Below are 27,409 nucleotides of genomic sequence, written 5' to 3' on the forward strand. Positions count from 1 at the left end.
TTATAATTATTATAGTTAATTACGTCCCTAGGAATATGCTTTTCCAAATTTACTTAATGGCTAGGTGGGAATTTATCATGGTATGAATTTTCTGATATCTAACATCATTGTGGTAGGCAAGATAATGGTGTCCCAAAGATGTCCATGTCCTAACATCCAGAACCTGAGAATGTGTTAAATTATGCGGCAAAGATGAATTAAGGTAGCAGATGGAGTTAAGGTTTCTAATCAGATGACTTTAAGATAGGGAGATCATCCTGGTTTATCTGGTGGTCCCAATATAATCACTAGGGTCCTTAAACCTGGAAGAGGGAGGCAAAAGAACCAGTGTTAAGAGTGATGAAAAAGCTGAATGGCCATTGCTGGCTTTGACAATGGAAGGAGGCCACAAACCACAGAATTTGGGCAGCTTCTAGAAGCTGGAAGGGCAAAAAACAGATTCTCCCCTAGAGCCTCCAAAAAGAAATGCAGTCTTGCCAACAGCTTGATTTAGCCCAGGAAGATACATTTTGGACTTGAGATCTCCAGAACTGTAAGGTAATAACTTTGTGTTCTTTTAAGCCACCAAAGTTTTGGTAGTTTGGTGCAGCAGCCATAAAAAACTAACATAATTATACTTCCAGATTCATTATATTCATAGGTTTTCATTACATAATACAATTCCTAGTGTTCAAGATTTCATTTATTAGGGAAGTCTTTCCAAGACTCCCAAGGTATAAAACTGTGATACATGAATGAGTCTGGTGAATTTCTATCATTTCTTCCTTTCAGGGGTTTCTCTTTTCTATAAATTCTATATTTTACTAAAAATGTTTTCCATATCCACTGTCTACAGTTGTCTTTCTCTATTTCTCTGATACATGATGTGGTACAATTTAGGACTGGAAATACCATCACAATCTTATATATTTCTGTAAGAATTCTTTGATACCAATTCAAATTTATCTCTAGGCAAAGGCTGCCCCATAATACCTGCATTTCTACCCTATATGATTTCATTGATGCTTAATAAGTCTAACTGCTCACATAAATGTTCTCCACAACCACTGCATCCATAGTTTCTGCCCTAAATGAACATATAACATATGCTGACATATAAAGGTTAGAGGATTCTTGCTAAAAACTTTTCCGCTTTTCTAGTATCAGAGAATTTTTTCTTATACAATATCTGTAACATATAAGACATAATTTATTACCGAAGGTGTCACATTCACTTCATTTACAAGGCTTAGTCCCTGTTCAAATTCCTGATTAACTAATAAAGCTTGACTTCTTGGAAAAGATTGTTCCACAATCACTACATTTCTAGCCCCTAAGAACTCACTGATGTTTAATAAGGACTGGGTTCCTGAGGAAGGTGTTCCTGCAGGTATTGGGTTCATAGGGTTTGGTTCTTGTGTGAGCTCACTCATATATAAAGAGGTATGACTCCCTGATGAAGGTTTCTCCACCTTCAGTGAATTTACAGCTTTCTCTCTTGTATGAGTTTTCTTATGTTTAATGAGGACTGACATGTGGGCAAAGGCTTTGCCACATTCACTGCATGAATATGGTCTCTCTCCAGTATGAGTTCGCTGATGCTGAATGAGCTTTGACTTGCTTCTAAAGGCTTTTTCACATTCACTGCATTCATAAGGTTTCTCTCCTGTATGAATTCTCTGATGTTTGGTCAGATCTGACTTAAAATAGAAGGTGCTTCCACATTCACTGCATTCATAAGGCTTCTCTCCTGTGTGAAGTCTCTGGTGTGCAATGAGGTATGCCTTCTGAGAAAAGGCCTTCCCGCACACACTGCATCCATAGAGTTTCTCTCCAGTATGAGATCGCCGATGTCTATTGAGCCGGCACTTCCGGCTAAAGGCTTTTCCACATTCATTACATCCATAGGGTTTCTCTCCTGTGTGGGTTCTTTGATGTACCATGAGCTGTGACTTTCTGGAAAAGGCTTTTCCACATTCATTACATTCATGGGGTTTCTCTCCTGTGTGAGTTCTCTGATGTTCAGTGAGCTGAATCTTCCTCATGAATGTTTTCCCACATTCATTGCATCTATGAGGTTTCTCTCCTCTTTCAGTTCTCTGATGTCTAATGAGCTGTGCTTTCTTGGAGAAAGCCTTCCCACACTCACCGCATTCATGTAGTTTCTCTTCTGTAGAAGTTTTCTGATGGTCACTGAGCTGTGATTTAATGCTACTGGATTTAACACATTTGTGGTATTTAATTCCAGTAAGAGTTTTATCATGCTTGATACGGAGACATGACTTCCCACATCCACCAAATTCATCAGAATCCTTCCCTGCATGTCTTCTATTCTGGATAACAAGACCTAAATGAGATTTCAAACTTTTACAATGTGAGCCAAACTTATTGTATCTTTGTGTTAAAGGAACAATACTTTTGCATAAATCAAAATTATTTTCAAGGGCATAACTTTGCTGACATCTTTCTAAACTTTTAAGCTCATTTTGGTTTTCTGGGTGCCACTGCATATGGCCAATCTCCCACATTTCTTCTAGAAAAAATAATAACATCTATGATAATTTGGGGGCGGACCCAGAAGGAGGTACAAAAATGCCATGATTTTGGCTGGCTTTTGTAAGATTCCAGTCTAAGGAATGTACCCCATGCTCTGTGAAAAAGAATAGTATTATAAAAGAGCAAAAGGAAAAACAGATACTTCAGAAACAATGATGGGTTGTCTAAAATGAATAAATATACCTTGGGCTGCTTTCCAAAAAGGACCTTGCAAAATGGGGACAGAAGTAGAAACAGAAACACATTGTGACCAGAACAGATCACAAATAGATGGAGGGTATGGATCTATTCATTTAACAAACACTGAATGGGCTTGTATTTGGGACACTAAAGTGACTAATAATATATTCTCTGTCTCCATGAAGCTGTCATTCTAGTAAAAAGAGAATCGACAGGTAGGTAAAGTAAGAAAATTACAGAATGTGAAAAACAGTATAACAGAGGTGACAGAATAGTGGTAGGTCAATCTTAGATAAAGCAGTCATCCACAAGAAAAGTAAACTTGAGCTGACATCATAGGGTAAGGATGAGTGATGGTAAGCAAAGAACAAAATGAAGAACATTTCAAGAAAAGGGAATAGCCAGTGCAAAAACCCAAAGAAAGAAAAAACTTAGGTATGATCAAGAAATGTAAGAGAAGCTGGTATACATGGAATCTCCTGAGCTTGAGTGAGATGGAAATACCTAAGTTGCGCAAGGCTGGCAGAATTGAGAACATAGAGATTTTGTAGGAAGACTTTGTTAAAAATTGGAATTTATACCAAGAAAAATGGCAGTAAGCCATCAAACATTTTTTAGCAAGAAAACATGTTGTGAAGTGATAGTTCCAAAAAGTCACATGATTCTTCTATGGAGGATGAATTGGAGATAAAATTATACAATAGAAAAGACAGGAAGCTATGGTAGAGTTCACATGGCTTGAGCATGAATAATTATAATGGAGATGTAGAAATGTGAAAAAACAAAGGAAATAAAATGGAAAAGGAAAAGACACGTATGGAGAAGAAAAAGCTAAGGCTCACTATTAGAATGAAGGGTGGAGGTAGAAAAGGGAAGAATCAAGGAGAGCTCCTCACTATGTGGCTTCAGCAACTGTGTAGGTGCTGGTGCCATTTAACAAAATGAGAAAGATTAGAGGCGTAAGTCTGGCATCTGGGGGGAATCAAGTGCTCCATTTAAAAGTTCGTCAGGTTTGAAATGAATAATACATTTTCAAAATAGAATATCAAGTACTCAGGTCTGAGTGTGGAGAAAGTTCTAAACTTAAGACGGCAAATTTAAGTCATGAGTATATGAACATTATTTAAATACTTGGAACTGCATGGGACTGGATGAGATCATTTAGGAAGGATGGATGGAGAAAGAGGAAGGAGTAAGAGCTTCAAGCACTCCCAAGTCTTAAGAGTCCCAGAAGAGGGATATGCACAGAGAATATGAAAAAAACCATCAAGAGACATGAAACCCTGTCTATGCTAATCAAGTAAATAAGCAACATGGGTTTTAGCAACAAAGGTCTGGAACTGGAAAATCAGAGTGAAGACCTGCAGCATCTCATTCCAAGATTACTGGTCAAATATTCAATAATCAACTTGTTACTAAATCTTTCCCTTCTCATTCCAACTGCACACCAAAAACTAAACTTTCCCAAAACATCATTTTAGAGTAATACTATAGGCAATACTCCAACTTTCTATGTAGATGCTGAGATATTACGATATAATGATAAATATGTAGTTGGTCTTTGTCCCTGGCTCCATGTGGCCAATTTCAAGCTAATCTTTTGACAGTTCCCACATGGTCTTGCACATTGGCAGTTCCACACCCTCTAGAAAGATTTCACAGGATTACTGTCCTGGGTGCAGGCAAAATATAGAATTAGAGGGCGGGTGAGACTACCGAAAGGGAGATGTCAACTTGAGGCTGTCAGAAGACAGAGTTTCAATCTTTAGCACATATGAATATGCTCTATGATGGTGGAAATATCTCGGAGAGAGAATTCTGTCTTCACATTCAGAAAGCAGGAAATCTTTGGACAGCTGTTCTGGAAGCTGGCAACATTCAGGGGATGAGAGCACAGATCAGACATTAGTAGCAAAGATGTCAATTTGGGAGCCTCCAGCATAGGACACAGAGCTTGGGCTCTGAGAATGAATTAAACTTTTGATAGGAGAATCAAACAAAGGATAAAAAAACAGAAGCTGAAAAGGTAGGAGAGCAGGGGGTAAATAGGTAGATAAGAGCTGCCCTGAGAGACCAGGCGTGGGGGGCTTTCACATGAACTAAGGTGAGGTGATTGTCAGGAAGGAAAACAGAAAGGGGCATGGATATGCCCAAGGAGAGACCAGTGCCACACACAAAGCAACCTGCACGGGTAGTGAGGGGAATTTCAAAGCAAGAAAGGTGGAGAACAGGAAGTTCGACAAGCCATGAGCAGGCTGGGAAAAACAGAACCAGGTAAAAAAATCAAGGTCCTAAATGAGATGGGCTGTAATCAGATCCAGAACAGAGAAAAAAAGGACATTATCCTTTGACAGCAGATAAAGAACAGCCCCACTGGGAATGAACAAAGATACAGAAAGGTTTTGATTAGGATTTTGGGTCACCAGTTAGAAAAGTTCCCTAAATAGCCTTTCAAAAGCTGTAACAACTTCACTGAACAACTGGGATTTTCGTGCCATCCCCCCATTTTCTTAGTTTTCACTCACTTACCTGGACAGGTTTGACTATGGGCTGCTTCTACTATCCATGGGGGTTTTCCTTCTTCCAACTTGAAGAGTGAATCTGGTTTGGTACCTTGATACCCTATAAACAGGAAATCACTGAACACTTGCACCAAGTATGTATGCTTGCGGAATCTATGAAGACTGGAGAGAGTTATATTTCAGGGACAATATTACTTGTACTTTGACAGAGTAAAAACCTTTTACTCAGGAAAAGAGCACATATACTTTAGGCCAAGGAGGAAAATAAAAGTCTGTGACACACTTCACACCCCTTAGGATGGCTACAATCAAAAAAACCAAAATGAAACAAAGGAAAAAAATTTAAATAGAAAACAAAACAAAACAAAACAGAAAATAACAAGTGTTGGCAAGGCTGTGGAGATACTGGAGCCCTCTGTACTCCTGCTGGGAATGTAAAATGCTACTGCCACTGTGAAAAACTGTTTCTCAAAATATTAACAATAGAATTACCATATGATCTAGCAGTTCCACTTCTGAGTATATATCCAAAAGAATGGAAAGCAGGGTCTTTCGAGATTTGTACACCCATGTTCACAGCAGCATTATTCACAAGAGCTAAAACGTGGAAGCAACCCAATTAAGTATCCATTGACAGATGAATGGACAAGCAAAATGTGGTACATCATACAAAAGAATATTATACAGCCTTAAAAAGGAATTTCTGACACATGCTACCTCATGGATGAGGACATTATGCTAACTGAAATAAGCCAGTCACAAAAAGACAAATACTATACAATTATATTTATATGAGGTACTTAGAGTAGTCAAAATCATAGATACAGAAAGTAGAAATATGGTTGTTAGGGGCTTGGGGAAGGTGGAGGAATGGGTAGTTATTGTTTCATGGGTACAGAATTTCAGTTTTTTAAGATGAAAAGAGTTATGAAAATATATGATAGTGGTGGTTGCGTATCATTGTGAATGCATTAAATCCCACCAAACTGCATACTTAAAAATTGTTAAAATGGTAAATTTTATGTTATATATATTTTATCACAATAAAAAAGTCTATAACATACAATGCTTTACTCCAAACCATTAAATATTTAAGGGACCCTATGGACTTCACCCAGTGAAAAAGAAAAGGTAACTGACTATGATGCTGTCCTTACCTACAGACACTAGGTTGCTGTAGTTCTCCAACATTACTTCCTTGTATAGGACCTTTTGAGATGGGTCCAAAAACTGCCACTCCTCCCTGCTGAAGTCCACAGCTACATCCTCGAATGATAACGATCCCTGTAACAACACATTCCAATGCAATCTGAGGTGTGTATCAACAGATGATGTGGAAAAGAACAGGGACAAGTTCTGATCACTTTCTCCATAATAAGTTATGCACACTGTGACTTTTTCACGTACCACAGGACCCTGGAATTCCACAAATTCTTCCTACCCTAATAAAGCACTAAAGCAATATTTGCATAGATACGAAATAACATGCAATAAGAATGTTTATTATTTCTTTGTTTATAATATTAGAAAACTATCAACAACCTAAATGTCTATCAAAAGCAGACAGGGTTAAACTACAGCACATACCTCCATCTATAATATACCATACATCTGTTAAAATCAACAAGGTAAATGTATACATACAGATACCAATGATCTTCAAGGCATTCTCTGAAATGAAAAACTCAAGCCCTCAAATTATATATATAATATGATCCAAGACATGGAAAAAATTTTAACAATTTATAGTTATATATGGGTAGGTACACATATGTATATATACAGAAATGTACATAAACATAGATATATTCTACCATATGTCCATGATAAAAAGGGACTAGATGGAGACTCAAACTATTAACATTTGTTACTCTTTGGGTTGCAGTCCAGGCAGGAAAAGGGTGAAAGGGGATATTGTCTTTTGGCACAAATACTTCTGTTTGTTTGAATCTCTTGCATGCAAAGCCATGTTATCATCTGGGACCAAAACAAGAATAACTGGTACTGACTTCATTTTGTGGACCTGGGGTTAAGAAGGTAAGAAAGAAGCACTGTCAATATCTGTACTCCCAGGTGTTACCAAGGAGGAACTTTTAGCTGGCTCCTGTCAAATCAATACCAAAAATTTGACTGAGAGAATTCTTCACGGAGGACCACTCGAGGTCAAGCAGCCCATTCATTCTATTGGATGATCTAGGCTTTATCCCAGGGTAAAGTCAGACTACCAGCCAGCTCTGTTTTCGAAGCACACTGTTTTGTTTTTTTTTTCTTTTAGAGAAAGGGTACAGGGTCTCACTCTGTCACCCAGGCTAGAGCGCAGTGGTGCAATCATAGCTCACTGCAACCTCAAACTCCTGGGCTCAAGTGATCCTCCTGCCTCAGCCTCCCAAGTAGCTGGGACTACAGGTGTATATCACCACATTCAGCTAATTTTTTATATTTTTTTCAGAGATGGGGTCTCACCGCTGTCTAGGCTGGTTTTGAACTCCTGGCCTCCCCAAAGTGTTGGCATTACAGGTGTGAGCCATCACACCCGGCCAACGCATGCTGTTTTTGAAGAATTCTGTCCAATCTAGCTCTGCTTTGGCATTACCCGCTTAGTTGACTCCAAGGAACACAATAAGAAAAAACCAAAGGGAACATCCTATACCTTTATTATAAGGCTGATAATAAGGACACTGTTTAGCACAAAACCTCTCTGAAGAAATTTCTTAAGATCTAAGAGCAATAAAGTGTTTACTTCCGCTGAAGAACTGCCTTGCCTTCTCCTCACAGACAATGCGAATCATGACACTTTTGATATTATTCTTGTTATTACAGCTACCAAAAAAGGCGACACTGTTCAAAGCTGAGGCAACCTGCAGGGTCTTACAGTCAAGGTTCCAACATTAAGAACTTTGCACAAACCCCATGACCTACACATCTCACTTCTTAATTTGCCCATATTTTAAGATTATAACTTAAACTTATCTTCTGACAGATCCTGATTTTTATTAACATATACTGTCTCATTTAGCCAGACTGTCTTTCACAAGCTTCCACAGATCCATTGGGAAACAAAGGATAAAACAGGTATAACAAACCTCACCTGGGCCTTGGCCATTTTCTTCTGTTCTTAAGAAAGGGCTGGCAGCTCCAGGGTGTGCTCCGTCCTCTGCCTATTCCGGACCTGCCGGCAGTTGTGGTCAGGTATCTCAGGTCAGGCTACTACCAGAAATGATGATCTCCCTAGCCTGGAACCTCCTTTTGCTATTACTGAAGATGTGTTGTTCCTGTAGGCTAGAACCTGTGGATTCAAGACCAAATTCAATTACAATAGGACGTGCACCGGGGACCATAACTCTCTGATTGCCATTTGGACTCACACTAATATAAAGTCCCAATATTTTATCTGTCTCCTTAACATCCTGGAAGCTTTAACATCATGGGATGGCGCTCCATATGAAGATATGAAATGGACAAGAGGAATGTCTTTTTTTGGTAAAGCTGGAATGGAATGGATGTGAAAGAAAAGATGGTAAACAAAAACCACCTCATGGTATTGTCCACTGCCAGGTTCTCACATGGATCAATTTTAGGAAAGACAATGTATAGAATTAGTAGCTCTGGAAATCAACTTAAAATCACCTGCACCCACATGCTCCTAAATGTTTTGTTTACTGCACCAGGGCAATTACTCCAGTTCAAAGACCAAGGTACTAAACAAATCATATTTTGTCTTATTTAATCCTCAATACTATTTTATTTCCATTTTAAACACAAGTAAGCTGAGGCTTGGTGAGGTGAGTGTGTTTCGCAGGTTAACATCCTTCCTAATTAGCAATGTGGGAATTTGAATCCCCAGCCAGCTCTCTCCATCGTGACACTTCTCTGTTGTAACAGCCTCACAGTGCAAATTTGTTCTCTTTCCCACTTACTTTTAGAACTTTACTTCCCGGTGCCTCACACTGTGCGGTGGCCACATAGTCAGGGCTGAAAAACAGAGCCCCTGTGGTCACTGTACATGCTCCACCAGCCACTTCCACACAGGCAGAAATGAAAAGGCAGCCCCATTCTTGCCCCAGAAGCAGCAGATCAGAGGCCAACATCCCCAGAAGCCAAGCTCTGGAGTCATACTAACAACTCACAACTCTAAAGCACCAAGATGGTGAGATCAACTTGAATTTTGCTTTCACCCCGGCAAGTCATTCCCAAAGACCCTCTAGCTCTCCTGTATCTTCCACCCAGAGCGCTCATCTCCAACCCATTTTGTGACCTGCTGCTAAACACCCTACTGAACAAGCATACTTCCTCCATCTCCAATCCTGAGACTGCTTGTCCCATACTCAGCCCTTCAATCTCATCTCCCTGCAGTGCCAGTTCAAAAAGAGTGGTGCACAACTCAAATGTAGAACTCCATGTGGATGTTTGAGAGGCAGAAGAGGCAGCTAGGCATGAATGGGTTGGAGCTGAGATCTCTAGGATTGGAGGATCCAGGATACAACTATTTCCCAGAAGTTCGTGGCAGACTTTCCCTCACGTCTCATAGATCAGAGTTGCTCCAAATGCTCATGCCTGGAACATGTCAGTGAAACTGGGAATGGCTATATAAACACCCTGGTTGGCAAAACTAATCCGAATTTCCTACTGAACTGAAGTTGAGGTTAAATTCCCAGATAGATGACTGCCTAAATAAAATGGGAATTTTCTTAACAAAGGGGGCATGGATGTCAAGTTGGCAGCCAACAGTATCCAATAAAAAAACTAATAGGTTACAGGAGAAAAACCACATGACCATCTAAATAGATACTGGAAAAACATTTCATAAAATTTGATATTACTTTTGTTACAAATCCATAAGAGGCCAGGAATGGAGTGCCTACTTCCTTAGACTGAATAAAAGACACACATATATACACACATACACACATACACTCGTATGTATCTCTTGTAAAAGGATAAAGTATAACATCATTTGTATAAACTTTTAAAGACATAAACATTATATATTGTTTGTGGATGCAGATATACTTACAAGTCCAAAAATGAGTATAATATAAAATTTCACGTTAGTGGGAAGGAAGGAGGAATGGAGTTGGGACTTGCAGTTGGGACCTTAGTATTTCTTTCCAAAAGAGAAGAAAAAAAGAAAAAGATCTGAACAAAGAAACAAAACAATCTCAAATCCAAGACTGTATATGAGAGCCAGTGACACACTGGAAACATTCCTACAAAGTACAGAAAGGGTGCAGACAATCACCATTCTCATTCATCATTGGTCTGACCATGCATCCCAAGGTCATTACAAAGCAAAAATATACCTACAGGCACTGCCTAGGTCCACTGATAAAGGATTCATTGAATGAATAATTTTAATCCATCTAATAGAATATTACATAATTACTTAAAATGTTAATATGTACTTACTGAAATAAAAAGATACCCATAATAGGCCAGGTGTGATGGCTCACACCTGTAATCCCAGCAACTTTGGGAGGCCGAGGCAGGAGGATCACTTGAGCACAGGAGACCTAAGAGCTATATACCAAGCAAATAAAATGCACGCACATCACTTGGATCATGATTCATATGATCCAATATCATAAGACTATTTTGAGATGATCAGAAAAAAACTGAATATGGACTAGTTATTCAATGAAGTAAAGGAATTGCTATTAATATTAACTTGGATACATTTGCAAATTGCCCAGTGATTATAAGTTTTTTAAATGACCCTACCAGTTACAGATTCATATTGAAAGATTTACAAGTTTAAAGACATGATGCCTTGTATTTGCTATGAAATTCTCCAGAGAAAAATATAAGTGGAGGAGGCATAGATGAATATGACTGGCCATGAATTGATAATTGCTGATGCTGGGGGATGGGCACATATTATACTATTCTATCTACTCTCAATTTCCATTAAAAAGAACAGTCTTCAGGATTTGATTTCTATCTAATCTTTACAGTACAGTGATTCCAATATTATATAAACACTCACAGATTATAGAAAAAGAGGAAAAGTTTCTCCACCAATTATATAAAGTCAGTATTTCCAAACTGATCAATAGAATGGAAAAAAAGAAAATTATAGAGATAGATGTTTATTCATTGATTCTCATCCTTCCTCCTTTTCTAATACATACATTTAAGGCTATAAATTCCCTCCACTGACTGCTTAGGCTGATTTCAACAAAGGTTTAATACGTAGGATTATTATAAAATGCAATTCAAAATATTTCCACTGTGATTTTTTTTTTGGACTCATAGATTATTCAGAAGTGCATGACATAATTGCAAATCATTTGGTATTGATTTATAGGTCAATTCCACTGTAGTTAAAGAAAATATTCTGTATAATTTTAATCTTTTGAAATTTATTTAGACATGATTAGGTAGTAGGTATGATAGATACATAGATAAATATTTATTTAGACTTGCTTTTTAGCCCACCATACAGTGACTTTGTATAAATATCCTTCATGCCTTTGAGGAAAATTGTTGGGTGGAGTGTTTTTAGATTGGTCAAGTTAATGATGTCATTCTAATCTTTCAGGATTTGCCGCTATGGTAGGCTGGCAACCTGTTTCTGTAAATAATGTTTTATCAAAACATAGTCACATCCATTTGTTTATGTATCCTCTGTAGCTACTTTCACTCTACAACAGCAAAACTTAGCAGCTGCAGAGACCATCCCACTTTCAGAAACTAAAATATCTATTACCTATCTGCTCCTTTACAGAAAGTTTACTGACACCTGTCAATCTATAGCCTTTTAGCTTTTTTTGTCTGCCTGTCCTCTCAGTTACTAAGAGAAAGGTATGTTAAGCATCTCCCACTATCACTTGGCATTTGCTGTTTTTCCTTGTTGCTATACCTCAGGAATTCTACTAAGTATATACTCAATGGAACCTTTTAGGCACCAAAAAGACAGGTACAAAAATGTTCATATCAGCAGTTCTCAAAATAGTCACAAGCCAGTAACAACTGAAATGTCTATTGATAGTGGAATGGATAAATAAATTGGGGTATAATCATCAATGGAATACTATGCAGCAATGAAAAGAAATGAAGACTGCTATATTCAACAACTTAGGTAAAATACACAATGAAATACTGAGCAAAAGATAGCCACAAAAGAACATGTACCTTATGATTTCATTTATATAAAGTATACAACCAGACAAATCTAGTATGATGTTTTTAGGATAATTACCTCTGGAGAAGAGGGAAGGGATGAGGACTTCTGAGATGCTATAATATTCTATTTTTTTAACCCTGTGTTATACTTAAAAAAAAAAACCTTTTTAAGAAAACAGACCAATTTCACTTATAAATGTAGAAGCAAAAAATTTTTCATTATGTAGCATTAAAAATTTCAAGCAAAACACTAGTAAACTCAAATTCCACATATCCATCATATAACTTCAACAATTACCAATACACACCTATTTGTTTTATCTACACCACTATTAACTCGCTCTCCACCAAGGGATTATTTTGAAGCACTTCCAAGACATCTTTTCATTTCTAGATGCAAAAATATTAAATAAAATATTAGCAAATAAAATACAGTCCCAAATTAAAAGAACAAATCATTAAGGAAAAGTACGTTTTTTTCCCCCAGGAATATTAGATACTGAGAAATCTAGCAAAAATAAATCAAAGAAAATTTTAAAGAGAGGAAAATTATAAATTAAAATACCTTTAAAGTTAAAAAGCCCTTGAGAAAGAGAAATAAAAACTTGATAAATCAGTGACCATTTATTGAGACCATATTATGTACCAGCTACTATACCTTGTATGTACTTTAAGAACATTTGCTCACTTAATCTTAACAACTCCATAAAGTATGAATTATGACAGCTTTTTTTCACAAATGAGAAAACTGACTCAGAGATTAACCTACCCAAGTCAGAGGCAGAAGCAGGCTCTTCTTATTCCACAGTCCATACACTTGCCACCAGGCTAAAATTATTTGCAGTTGACAAAAATGCTCAACTAGAAAACAGAAAGGAATCAATTCATATGCTATATGTAATAACATGAGTAGATGAAGGGACTAAATATATATTTTCAAACTTTTGCTCTTGTTCATTACATAAAATTAGAAAACACGAAAAAAAGAGGAAGTGGGGGGTCTTATGCAAAAAGACACCATTTACAATTGCAACAAAAGTATAAACTATGTAGAAATAAGAATAACCAGAAATGCCCAAGATACATAAGGAAAAACACTAAAGCTAGTTAAAAAAAAAAATTGGTTTAATGGAAATCCATCACATGTTCCTGAAAGTGTTGTGCCTAGATCTACATCACTTCTACCCAAATTAAAGCACCCACTTGATGGAACATTACTGAAGCAATTTTTAAAGAATTAAAAAAAAAAGGCTGGGTGCGGTGGCTCACACGGGTAATCCTAGCACTCTGGGAGGACGAGGTGGGAGTACTGCTTGAGGTCAGGAGTTGGAGATGAGCTGGAGCAAGAGCCAGACCCCCCCACCACCCCTATCTCTACTAAAAATAGAAAACAATTAGCCAGGCATGGTGACCAATCGGAATGCTGAGGCAGGAGGACCACTTGAGCCCAGGAGTTTGTGGTTTCAGGGAGCGATGATGCCACAGCATCCTACCCCAGGCGACAGAGCAAGACCGGGCCTCAAAACAAAACAAAAAAACTTTCAAAGAGTTTGTAATATGGAAATACGAGTACGTAGTTAGTTGATAGGATGTGAGGTTAAATATGTATAAAATTGTAAGTCAGATGTTGAAACGGGCAATAAACAAATATGTATAAATTTATACCAATATCTACACACCTGATCCCAACACTAAACATGCAATATACTAAATTTTAACAAAAGTTATTTTCTGGAAGAGTATTCAGGATGATGGGATGTCATTACTTGGGTCAGAATAAACCTGAAAGCAAATTTTTACTAGAATATACAGGAAACATAGAAGCAAGAGGACCAGAAACCCCGTTTTTAAAAGTAAACAAGGGATCAACAATGAACACGAACTGTCCGGAGCTGCCCTCACCACCGGCACGACTCGCTCCCCCCGACGCCACTCTGCAACAAAGCCCTCCCAAGTGCTCGTCCCAACGCGGAGCCCCCGAGCTCCCGGTCCTCGGGGAACCCCCAACACGAACCTGCAAAACGAAACCCCCCGGCGAGGACGCCCACTCGCTTCCCGCAACGTAGCCCCCCTACGCGCTAGCGAGCAACAGAAAAACACCAACGCGCTCTCCCAGGCCCGGAAATGCTCCCCAAACGCAACAAAACACAGACCTGACAGATGACTCCGGTGGAGATGAGTCACAGAACCTCCGTTTCTTAACACTCGCTTCTGTGCCCGCCGCCCCTCGACTCACTCACGCCGCACACGGGACTCTGGGAGACTTTGGGGACGGCGGCCGGCGAGGGCCAGAAAACTTCTTTCCAGAGACCTGGAATCCCGCGTTACTAGCGCCCTTTATGATGCAATATGTCCGCGCCCGGACCAACGATATTTGCTGGGAGCAGCCATTTCCCAACTTCACGCCGTACGGCAGGCGAAGTCCCCTTGTTTCTGCCTTACCTGGGAAGGTTGTGACCAGGCAGAGCAACTGAAAACGACCCACGTCACCCTATTTCCAGGCCAGCTGAACCACTGGACCTCGACTTTGCGACATTCGCCAAGGGCGCTACACAAACTGCTTAGCTTCTCAGAGACTCAAGCCTGCCCTGATCTCTCTGCCTGCTGGATAGAGATGGTCGCGGACTTTTAGATGATTTGATTATAAGAAGCATAGATAGAAGCCAAGTGGGCGCCCCAAGTCTTTGAGGAATTTCAAGGGGGAGGGACCTCGAGCAACAATCGGAGGGGCTGTTATCCTGAGAATGCTTCTGAGTGGAGAGGGGGTTTATGGAGGAAACTGCATTTGAGGACTGCCTAAGATTTAGAGACACCTCCAAGGCAGGAGTCAGTCACAGAGTGGGTAAACCGATGGCGTGTTAAAGTTTTTGTTATCATTAGTGTGGAGGAGAATGGCAAACACTGTTAATCAGGAGTGGACAGGGCAGAGCGAAAGGAAAAGCGTGGCTCTCCCTGGAGAAGCCAAAGGCAGAACAAGCCTCTACATCCATGAAGGTGGGAAATACCTGAAATCAAAAGCGCTGAGAAGGGAACGTGATTCTTTTCAGTATCGAGGCCCAACTGATTAAATAAACCGATGAATTCTAGCACCAAACCTGCTCCCTGTAATTATACAACCAGATTCAGAGAGCCTTTAAAGGGGTTGATCATTCATCCACTCATTCATCCAATGAATGCCTACTATGTGTCAAACACTGTTCTGCACGCTGGGGATACAAAAGCTAGAAACACAAAGAGAGCCTTCTTCATGGAGATTTATATTCTTCTGGAGATTTCACATGAAGTTACTGATTTGATTTCCTCTTTACAGCAAGTATATTGTGATTCCCACTAACAATGTGACAACAAAGGTCAAAAACGGTAAGTCATTTTAACATCCTTCGTGTATTAACTCCTACACTTATCTCAAAACCAACTCACAATCACCCAGTCAATAACAGGTCCAACTTAGGAGAAATGAAAGAATGCAAAATATTAACCTAATAAAATGCCATGTTGGTCAATACTGTCAGATTACCCCAGGGTTGCCACAATTGTAAGGAAATGTTCATTTTTGCATACTTCTGGTGGAAATATAAACCATTGTTTTAAAACGTAACCAGGATTTGTTTTAATGAGATATGGTAAGACATACAAATACAGAAAAGTCTGTCATTAAGGAAGAAGTTCATGTTCACAGATCCCTAGAAAGAAGAAGCAGGGCAGGCCATGCAGGGAGGCCATGTGAGGTTGGTCACGAAGCATAGGGAGTGAGAGGGAAACATGGGCAAGGGCCTTTACGTGGTATCCATGGGAAGGAATGGGTGAAGCAGGGTAAGCAGGCCTAGAGTTGACTAGTTTGGATGATTTCAGTGGGCTCTGGGGTATACAGGCTACCCCAGTTGGCTGATACCTGGCCCTGGGATGATTAGGGCAGGTGGATAGTAGCCCCAAGTGTGAGAGCTAGGTAAAGAAGATTTGTGGTAAGCTCTGGATGGGTTGGTTTGCATATGAAAAGTATGTTCATAGTCAGTGGTTTGCCCTCTCTAGGAATTAGCTGGCCTTAAGAGAGGCTGTTTAGGGTCAGCAAGGCAGCAAATGTCAAAGTTTCAGAATAAAAAGACATCATTTTGATTAATGGTGATACATTCTGTCTAGAAGAAAATGTGTTGAAATGTAATACGAGAAAACACTAACTCAGAAATTTCATTATAAGTAATGTATCTTCAAGAAATAAGTAGACTAGCGTGCAAAGATAAGTAAATGAAGGTGGCCCCAATGTCTAAAAACAAGGGGACAAATATAAACCCCAATGTATATTAATCATCTTTAATTCAATCTTTTATCTAGCTTTTCAAACTAATAAATATAGTTATAATAACTGTGTATGCAGTTATAATAACGTCATTTACTCAACCTAACATCTATGTCAGTTTTAGGTCTGTTTTGATTGATAAGTTTTCCTCCTAATGTGTCTCACTTTCCTACTTTTATGCATGCCTGGTAATTTTTAGTTGGATGCTGGACTTTGTCAGCTCTAGCCTAGCTAATCAGTCCCTTGATTAAAAAATGAGTGAATAATCAAGATGTATTTCAGTCTTACACGACGAAGAATGAAAACCAGACCCTTGACTCCAGAGTAGCAAAGAAGCCTCAAGTACCACCAAATTATACTGACCAATATCCATAGGAGTATCTTGTGTGGTTGAGACACAAAGTAGAATGGGAATTTAGAGATGAGATTAAGATTAAGATTATGGCACTCAGAAGGGTCTTTTTCATCGTTCTGTTTTCCCAGCACTCCAGAAGCCATGGCTGGTAAGGACAGAGCTGATGGGGTCAACAAGACAATGGTTCAGACCCATTTACAAATACTAGCAAACACTAGGGAGAAAAAGATATGCAGTATTGTATTGAGATTTCTTACTAAAACAATGAGCCATTGTAGTTCAATGAAATTTATGTAGCATTATAAAGATTTACTGCAGATATTCTTTGGGAAGGTTTTATGTACATTTAAGCATGCGTATTATGTATTCACAATTGTTATGCTAAACATGCAATTCTCAATATGAACAATCATTTTTATAATAAAAATAGGTACAAAACACTTACATACTTGGTACTGTTCTGGTATATTTTTTGCATTGTTTTCTGACCAGCATATTTATTTACATATTTAATACTTTTTTATATCACAACAGCAGAAAAATGACTCCCCCTATAAAATGATACCCATGAAAGCATGATTACTCAGATTCGTTAAACTATAGAATTTCTTCCTCAATGGGAATGTAAATTCTTTGATACTGATGCAGCTGAATTTTATGCCAACAACATCTCCACAATCAATCCATACATATATGTTCCTTCCTGTTTGTTCCCTCTGGCCTATATTCAATTGATATTTATTAGGAAAGGCATTACCTCCTGACTGGCATTATACTCAACACTAATCCCTGATGGGAAATGGCACGTAAGTTTGCAAAGAAGCTTGTCCACATTTGCTGCAGTCTTGAGGTTTCACTCTTATGTATATTGTGTGGAATAATGAGCTATTCCCTCTCAATGACAACTTTCAGATATTCACTTGTTTCATGACTTCTTTCTGCTATGAGTTTTCTGATGTAGAAGGAGGCTAAATTTGTGGGAGAAGGTTTTCCAACACTCGCTGCATCCATAAGGTTTCTCACCTGTGTGAATTCTTTGATGTATAATAAGATGTGACTTCTGGGCAAAAGATTTCTGACATTTGCTGCATTCATGAGGTTTCTCTCCTGTATGTGTTTTCTGATGTAAAACAAGGCTAAACTTGATGGGAAAAGTTTTTCCACATTCACTGCAACCATACGGTTTCTCTCCTGTATGGATTCTCTGATGAATAATGAGGCTAAACTTGTGAGAGAAAGTTTTCCCACATTCAAGGCATTCATAAGGTTTTTCTCCCGAGTGAATTCTCTGGTGGATAAGGAGATAGGACTTCCGGCTGAAGGCTTTGTGACATTCACTGCATTCATAAGGTTTCTCTCCAGTGTGAGACCTCTGATGAATAGTCAGGTGTGACTTTTGAGTGAAAGCCTTCTGACACTGACTGCACTCATAGGGTTTCTCACCTGTATGAGTTCTTTGGTGTAGGATGAGACTAAACTTGATGGAGAACATTTTTCCACATTCATTGCATCCATAGGGTTTCTCTCCCGTGTGAGTTCTCCAGTGGGTATTGAGGAGTGACTTCACACTGAAGCCTTTTCCACATTCACTGCAATGATAAGGTTTCTCTCCTGTGTGAGTTCTGTGATGTCTAATGAGCTCAGATCTCTGGATGAAGGCTTTCCCACATTCATTACATCCATAAGGTTTTTCCCCAGTGTGAGTTTTTTGATGTAGAATGAGGCTAAACTTAAGGGGGAATGTTTTCCCACATTCATCACAACCATAGGGTTTCTCTCCCGTGTGAGCTCTCTGATGAATAATGAGCTGTGACTTATTGCTGAAGCTTTTCTGACATTCACCACAACTATAGGGTTTCTCTCCTGTATGAATTCTTTGATGTAAAGTGAGTTGTGACTTATCACTGAAGCCTTTCTGACATATATGACACTCAAAGCGTTTCTCTCCTGTGTGAGTTCTTTGATGTTTATTAAGGCATGACTTATCAGTGAAAGCTTTCCCACACTTATTGCACTCATAGGGTTTCTCTCCTGTATGGGTTCTCTGGTGTAAAATAAGATGGGATTTTCGGCTGAAGGCTTTCTGACATCTACTGCATCCATAGGGTTTCTCTCCTGTGTGTGTTCTTTGATGCTTATTGAGATCTGACTTCTGGGAAAAGGCTTTCCCACAGTCACTGCAGTCATAGTGTTTCTCTCCTGTTTGAGTTTTCCAATGTTTAATGAGCTGTGACTCACGGCTGAAAACCTTTACACACTCATTATATCCACTGCATTGTTTTCCAGTATGAATTTTCCCATGCTTAGTGTAAAGAAAAAATTTATCATATCCATTAAATTCAACTTCATCTCCTACATAGTTTCCATTCTGAATAACGTAGTCTAGGTTAGGTTTCAGATGTTTCCCAAGTTTGTCCAATGTATGAGATCTTGGTGCTAAAGGGACACAAAGGTTTGAGCTCAGATAAGATACTATTTTCCCAAATATATGATATTTGTGGTCACTATCCATAGTTTCAAGGCTGCTTTGGTTTTCTTGGTGCCGTTCTGTATGATCGTTGACTTGCCAGGCATCCCCTAGAAAGGAGACCAATGAATCCCCAGTGATCGTGTAATAGAAGGGGGTACAATCTCATAGCAAAGGCCAAGGACAGGAGAGGAAGTGAGACTGTGGGTAAAGAATGAAAGTCTGAGACTGTTATAAGTGGAAGGAAGAAAAACATAGAAGAAACTATAAGGGGTATGGGATACACACAAACTGAGAAGGGAGGAAAATTTATGAATATTGAGGGTATAAGAAAAGGGAGCTATGACTGTGAGTTAGGGGGATGGAGACAAGGAGAAAGCAGGTAAATGGAAGATGCCAGGGAAACAGATTGACCAGGAAAGCAAGTTCCAGAATGAGAGAGAGAGAGATCTGATCAAAGTACATAGAAGAAGGACAAGTATTCTTTTAAAAGCCAAGCAAAAGAGTTCTAGTATAGAAAGATTAAAAAGTAGAGGCAACATTAAGGTATGTGGGGAGTTTATGTCAGCTGTTTTGAGTCACATTCAGAGCTTAAGAACTTAAAAAAAATTTCTCCAAACAACATTTCAGAGGTGTATCGCTATTTCTAACCAACTAGGATATTACTTCCATCTCTCCCATGGGGTTGTTTTTTCACTTACGTGGATGAATCTGATTCTGGATTTCTTCCTCTATTATCCATGGTTTTCCTTGCTCCAACTGGAAGAATGCATCTGCTTTGGTAACCTGATACCCTATTCAAGGAAAATTATAGAGTACTGATAGACCCAAATACTTGAGCTACAAGATTTCTGAAAAATGGCAAGGATTACATTTAAGGGGCTGAATAATTTGCATCTTGGCCAAGTTAAGGCCTTTTACTTTGGAGGTAAGAGAAAAACACTCTGTTAGAGGCCAGAAAGGTACTACGAATCTATGATATATAAAACTCAAGTCTTAAAAAAGGCAAAGCATTTGTGAGGCCCCACTCCTTTATCACTGAGAAAGGAAAGGTAATTGATCACCTACACCAGAGAAGCTGTGCTTACCCACTGATAGTAGGTTGCTATAATTTTCCAGCATCACATCTTGATACAAGTTCTTCTGAACAGGGTCCAGTAGCTGCCATTCCTCCCAGGTGAAACCCACAGCCACATCCTTGAATGACAGTAAGCCCTGTGATAGAACATTCCTATTCATTCTAAAGGATTATCATTGGCTAATACTATAAAGAGAAATATTATGAAGGGAATTTCTTATAATAACTTTTCCCATGGTAAGTCATTTGACTGCCTTCCATGAATCTAGTTTTGTGTTATACTAATGTGTACTAGTTTTCTGTAGGGAAAAAAAAACATTTTTTATTTAGAATATCTGATCTTTGTGCTTCCATTCAATCATTCACTGACTCACATGTTCAATCATTTGTTCACAAAAGAGAAACACATCGTCCTTAAATCCTTTAATCTAGAAACCTAGAAACCATTTACAAACTATGTGTATGCACCTATGTGTCAGACACGGTAGTATGCATTCTTTATAAATAAAACTCACTTTTACCCTGAAGGATCATTCTAGCTTGCAAAGATAAAAATGAAAAGTGCATGAGACTACGATATATTTATACAGGGCAAGTAAGATATATATACCCTTGTCGGCACCAATGGGGAAGAGGAAAGATGATAAAGGTTAAGCTTTACAGAGATGACTATGGAACTAATTCTTATGAGATCAATTCCATGTTTTACAGTGAGTTGCAGAGGGGAGAGGTGGCATAGCATTCCAGAAAGAAGTAACATGAAAGATGGCACAATGAAACCACAACCATTCACCAGATAGGTTGACAAGAGAAGAGGGTATGGTAAGATAATAAGAAAAAGAGATAAAGAGGCACACTAATGCCAGACAACAATGCATCTGTCCTATAGCTATGGATGATCCATGAAAAGTTTTACATGTGAGGGAATAATATGATCAACTTCGTGTTTTAGAAATAGATCTCTGCAGAAAAGTACTGTCCAATGATGAAAATATTCTGTATCTGTCCTGTACAAAATAGTAGCCACTGGCCACCATAGCCATCAAGTAGCTATTGAATACTTGAATCCATAAATATACAATAAAGATATGTAAATAAAACACAAAGAATGGGATTGATCCCAGGATTGCAAGGTTGCCTTAACATTTGGAAATCAAAGTAATTTATCATATTAGCACAATGAAGAAGAAAACTGATGTGATCATTTCAACAGATGCTAAAAAATTTCTGACAAATTTCAACACCCATCAATGAAAACCACTCAGAAAACTAGGGGGGGAAAAGCTAGGAAAGGAAGGGAACTTCCTCAATCAATATTGAAACAGAAGAACTCTGTACAGGGCTTAAATATCTGACCTCAAGACTTACCAAAAAGCTATGGTAATCAAGAATGTTTGGCACTAGCATAAGGGTAAACAAACACATCAAAGAAACAGCCCAGGAAGACCCACAATTATTAGACCTTTCTGCAAAGGAACCAAAGCAATAAAATGGGGAAAGTCTTTCCAACAATGATGCTGAGACTACTAGATAAACATATGGAAGAGAATGAACTGCCTCAGATCACATACAAATTAAAGTGAACTAAAGAGACACAAACACTAAATCCAATGTGTATACCTAGATTTGATCCTGGGCTAGGAAAAAAATGACAATAAGGGCCATTTTAAGGGGAACTGGGAGAATTTGAACAGTCTATAAATTACAGAATAGTCTTGTATCCATAATAAATTGTATCAATTGGATAAAAAACCAATTTCCTGATTTTGACAATGTATTATGGTTAAGTAAATGCCCTTTTTTCTTAGGAAATACAGACTACAGTATTTGGAGGGAAGGGGCATGATGTCTACAACTTATACTCAAATGGGTTGAGAAAAAAATTATCTGTGAATACAATCATGCATTGCTTAATGACAGGGATACATTATGAGAAACACATTGTTAGGCGATTTTGTCCTTATGCGAACATTATAAAGTGTACTTACACAAACCTAGATGGTACAGCCTACTACATACCTAAGGTGTATAGTAGAGTAGGCTGCAAACCTGGACATGTTATTGTACTGCATACTGTAGCAACTGTAACACAATGGTAAGTACTTATGTATCTAAACATAGAAAAGCTACAGTAAAAATACAGTATGAAAGATAAAAAATGGCATACCTGTGTAGGGCACTTACCATGAATGGAGCTTGTAGGACTGGAAGTTGCTCTGAGTGAGTGAGTGAGTGGTGAGTGAATGTGAAGGCCGAGGACATTACTGTACACTACTGTAGACTTTATAAACACTGTAGCACACTTATGTTATACTCAATTTATAAAAAATTTTTCTTTCTTCAAGAATAAATTAACCTTAGCTTAGTGGAGGACCACTTCATATATACAGTTCATTGTTGACCAAAACATTGTTATGCAGTGCATGACAGTGTATGTATTCACTTATATGTTATGTATTATAAATTATACAGTTATGTTTACATATTCACACACATATGTAATTTTTCTGAGGTCATTTAAGAGTAACATATTCATATATATTAAATATGTATATATGTACACATACACACATACTGTGATACTGTGATATCATAAATATATATTTAGTCTCTGCTTCCAGTTCCTGACACAGAGCTCCTGAATCTCTTGGAATTTCTTGGGTGATAGGAGCACCTTTTATTCCAATGAGGCTGCTCTTGGGGGACTCCTGGACAGCCTCAGAATGAGGTCTGGCAGCCAGAGGAACCAACCACGCAATTAGCAGGTTGGAACTTTTAGACTCACCCTCCAACTTCACGGAGGGGAAAGGGGCTGAAGGTTGAACCAATCCCAATGGCCAGTGATGTAATCAATCATGCTTACGTAAGGAAGCCTCCATAAAACCCCAAAAGGACATGGTTCTGAGAGCTTCTGGAGAGCTGAACACATGGAGGTACCCAGGGGGTGGTATACCTGGGAGAGGGCCTGGAAGCTCCGAGTCCCTCCCCCACATAGGCATACCCTGCTCTATGCATCTCCTCATCTGGCTGTTCATCTGTATCCTTTGAAATATACTTTATAATAATGCAGTAAATACAAGTGTTTCCCTGAGTTCTATGAGCAAACTAATCTAATTCGAGGAGGGAGTTATGGGAACCCCCAGTTTACAGCTGGTTGATTAGAAGTACAGATCACAACCTGGGACTTGTGACTGGCATCTAGAGTGGGGTCAGTTTTGTGGCACTGAAATCTTTAACAGTAGGATCTGACACTACTGTCAGAATTAAATTGAATTGCAGGACATCCAGTTGCATAGAGTAGTCCTCATCAATATTCAGCAAACATATTATTCTTTTAATTATAAGTATTACTAAACTTCCTCCACTTTTCACTGGAAAACCAAGTAAAAAATCAATATATAAATGAACAACTCACTTGGGACTTGGACATTTTCTGGAGCCCTGAGACCCAGCCAGCAAATCCAATATTTGCTCTATTGTTGACTCTGGGTTCTTCTCTGAAGATGGTCTCTGGTCAAGGATAAAGTGCTGATCTTGGTACCTTTACTTCCTTCCCTCATATCCCAGGAAGCCAGGACCTAAGGATTTAAAGAAATTCACTGCTGTAATAAACTGTGAGTCTAACAGATTTTCTGAGTTGTGTGAGTCCTTATATGTATGTGTGTTTTAGATACACACACACAGATATTTATGTATAATTATCTAAAAGTTAAGTGTGTTTTCTTCTGGTGGTAGGTTAATATAATAATTTAAAGAAAAAAATAACACATATTACCTGATAGTTGATTTTATAATAAACATATAATTATTTTATAGTAAATACCACCAACAAAGTTATCATTAAATTATGGAATTTTGCCAAAACTATCTTCAAAACTGTGAACTAAAATAAAATTTTAAAGTTCACCCCCAACCGGCTGACTAAATGGACCTCCTCATGGCCAAAGGAATATCCTAAAATTAAATTGCCTGCCAGGAGGCAGGAGGTCAGACATGCCTTCTCATGCCCCTCTCTCTTCTTGGGGACATCCTTTGTAACCCATTAACAGGGCTAAGGTTATGCAAGACAAACCTACAGGTCCTCAATTTACACAACAGATATATGTCCCTGGCTTATCTCTGAAAAAGAGCTCCTATGTTAAAACATTCCAAGCCTTTAGACAAAGTTTCATGTCTTTAATCAATTACAAGCCAAAGAATCTTTAAACCCACCTATAACCTGTAAGGCCCCCCCACCCTTCAAGATGGCCCACTTTTTCGAACCAAACCAATGTATGCCTCCCATGTATTGATTTATGACTTTACCTGTAACCCCTGTCTCCCTGAAATGTATAAAACCAAACTGTAACCCAGCCACAGCGAGTCCACTTGCTCAAGGCCTCTTGGGCATGGCTCCGGGTCATGGTCCTCAAATTTCACTCAGAGTAAATCTCTTTAAAATTATTTTACAGAGTTTGGCTTTTTTATCCGTTGACAAAACCGATCTTCATTTAGAGAAAGACAGTTATAAAGAGAAAGGAGGAAAAAAAAGTCAAGAATGAGAAATTTTTAAAAGCCTAAAAACTCCAGAGAAACAGCTATAAAAGTGGAATACTGTTTGCAAATCTGTTTTGGGTATCTAATACATGCTGGACATGTTTACTATATGAGTAGTTACTACTGATTTTTTTTAAACAAAAGGGAGAAGGATCTCAGAGAGGTTGAGAAACTTGCCCAAGTTCACACAGTAAGTACAGAATCCAGACAACAACCTAGGTCTGCCCAAATCCCAAGTCCATATTCTCTTTTCTCTGCATCAAACTTACCTGCAGGTGTTCTGACTGCTTACCTAGAAAACCTACAAGAATCAATTAAAACACATGAGTAATAATAAAAGAGTTCAGTAAGGAAAGGAAAAAGAAAATATTTCTTAAATTAGTTGCTTTTCTACCTACCAGAAAATAAAAAATAACAAAAAGTTCAAGCAGAAAGAAAAGCCATTTGCAATAGCAGCAAAAGTATATATCATCTGGGAATAAAGCTAACAAGTAATGTCCAGACCTATATGAGTACTTTAATATGTCTTGTCTACCTAAATTATTGCAAAGATTTAATGTAATTTCAGACAACATTGCAAGGAGATCCACATATATAATATCAACAAGGCTTTGTACCAAAATCAGTAATGGAACAATTTTATCATATAAGTTGTTTTAAAAATCAAATTATAAACCACTTATGCAGTGTTAGCACATTTTTATAATAAAATAAATCACAGAAAAGTATGGAAAAGGAAATAAAACAAAATGCTAACAATGAATATCTCTGGGTATCAGGATTTGGGATGTGGGAATGTCCCCTTATGTATCAGAAGGACCTAAAAGGGAAGAGCCTAGAGAAATATGCAGTAAGTTTGAAGACCAGAGGGCCAGACACCACAACTTTCATAATAAGCATTTCACCTTAGATTTGTTTGGACCCTAGTCATTTCAAAGCAATTTTCATTGTTGTGGAAACATTAAGGAGAGGGGGTGATTCAGAGGACAGAGGAAGTTGGAAAGCAGGTTTTAAAGAAGGCAGTGTAGTCATCTATGAGAAGTCAGTGAGTTTTAAAATCCCAACGCCCTCCAAAACACAAAGACTTCTGAAGCTCCAACTCCTACAAATCTCTTGGATACCAATGCCTACCCACATCATACCTAAAATATGGATCACGCAGCCAGCCCAGATCATTCTGATTTTGAGTCCTACTATCGCTGACCATCCTATCAAGACCCAAACACTCGGACCCTCCAAGAGAAGAAACAAGGTTGTCCCAAGCAATGACCTCCGCACAAGGCCACCTGACTCACTGACCACCCCCAAGGATGCACCAATCACTGACCTCCCTCCCCCCAACTGTATCCAAACATTGACCTAAGCCAAGCACATCCCAAGGATTCGCCTTTTTCCAAGGATGCTTCAGTCGCTGACATCGTCCCTTTCTCCAAGGCTGCCCCAAGAACTGAGATTTCCCCACCCCAGAAGACCTTCTTAGGCATTGACACATCCCCAAAGACACCCCAACTTCCTTCAAGGGCACCCCAATCACTGACCCCAAGAACATCCCAATGACTGAACCACTCCCTAAGTCATACCAATCACTGATCCGCCTCCAAGACCACCCCAGTCCCTAACCTCCCCTACAAATTCTAACCCAAAGCACTAACATTCTTCTCCAGGCCACCCCAACCCCTGCCCACTCTCAGGCCGACACCATTCCCTACCATCCCGCTTCTCCACAGTGGCTTGCTACTGTCATGGACTCCCCACAGACTCCCCTACCAGAAATCCCAAATCTCCTCAAATCCAGCTCCTGGTTCCGCTCCCGGAACGCGAAACTGAAACCCGTTAAAAGACCCTTAGGGGACCGGCTGGGTCGAAAGAGCCACGGTCCATCACTGCTGCTTCAGACTCACAAGCCCGGGCGCCCCACCTCACTGGCCAAGTTTAACCTCTGTAGCCTCTGAGTCCGCAGGCTGCCAACCACCACCCGGGGCAGATTCGGTTCAGTTTTCGGGTTTTTTAGACAAAGACATTGAGAAAGAGTATGGCGGCCCCCTTTAACCGATTTATTTGGGGACCGCCATCGTGGGAAGTTGGCCGTACAACCGCTTTCCCCGCCCAAGATAACCATTGGTCCCTGTGAGGCAATCGCAAGGGCCGCAAACGGCGATGCGCATGCGCCTGCCCCTCTCGCGGGTCCAATCCCCTTCACATGACGCACCAAACCCAACATGGCCGCCTCTGCTTTGCCTCTGGTATGTACGAAGCTGCGCATTACAGTGGGCGCGGCCATCTTGATGAAGGTGTACATCCGTACAGAGAAGAGCGCCCC

At 39.1% G+C, this 27,409-nt stretch overlaps 1 protein-coding gene across 12 annotated transcripts; it reads right to left on the reverse strand.

Moving 5' to 3' along the window:
• Window positions 1-27,181, reverse strand: LOC123624622 (zinc finger protein 577-like). 12 transcript variants are annotated; one of them, XM_045532625.1, is made up of 8 exons: window positions 25,359-27,166; window positions 23,969-24,131; window positions 13,129-13,220; window positions 12,668-12,749; window positions 8,326-8,523; window positions 6,395-6,521; window positions 5,245-5,337; window positions 1-2,326 (listed from the first exon to the last, which is right to left on the reverse strand). In XM_045532625.1, the coding sequence occupies exons 5-8, from the start codon at window positions 8,338-8,340 to the stop codon at window positions 1,158-1,160; spliced, it is 1,404 nt and encodes a 467-aa protein (XP_045388581.1). In that variant the 5' UTR covers window positions 8,341-8,523; window positions 12,668-12,749; window positions 13,129-13,220; window positions 23,969-24,131; window positions 25,359-27,166; the 3' UTR covers window positions 1-1,157. The 12 variants fall into 12 exon arrangements, with proteins under 12 accessions (XP_045388581.1, XP_045388582.1, XP_045388583.1 ...); XM_045532626.1 differs by lacking the exons at window positions 23,969-24,131; window positions 25,359-27,166 and adding an exon at window positions 20,177-20,234; XM_045532627.1 differs by lacking the exons at window positions 23,969-24,131; window positions 25,359-27,166 and adding an exon at window positions 14,802-14,822.
• Window positions 27,182-27,409: the final 228 nt, after the last annotated feature.

This window comes from Lemur catta, chromosome 19 (assembly GCF_020740605.2).
Source record: "Lemur catta isolate mLemCat1 chromosome 19, mLemCat1.pri, whole genome shotgun sequence".
Taxonomy (NCBI): domain Eukaryota; kingdom Metazoa; phylum Chordata; class Mammalia; order Primates; family Lemuridae; genus Lemur; species Lemur catta.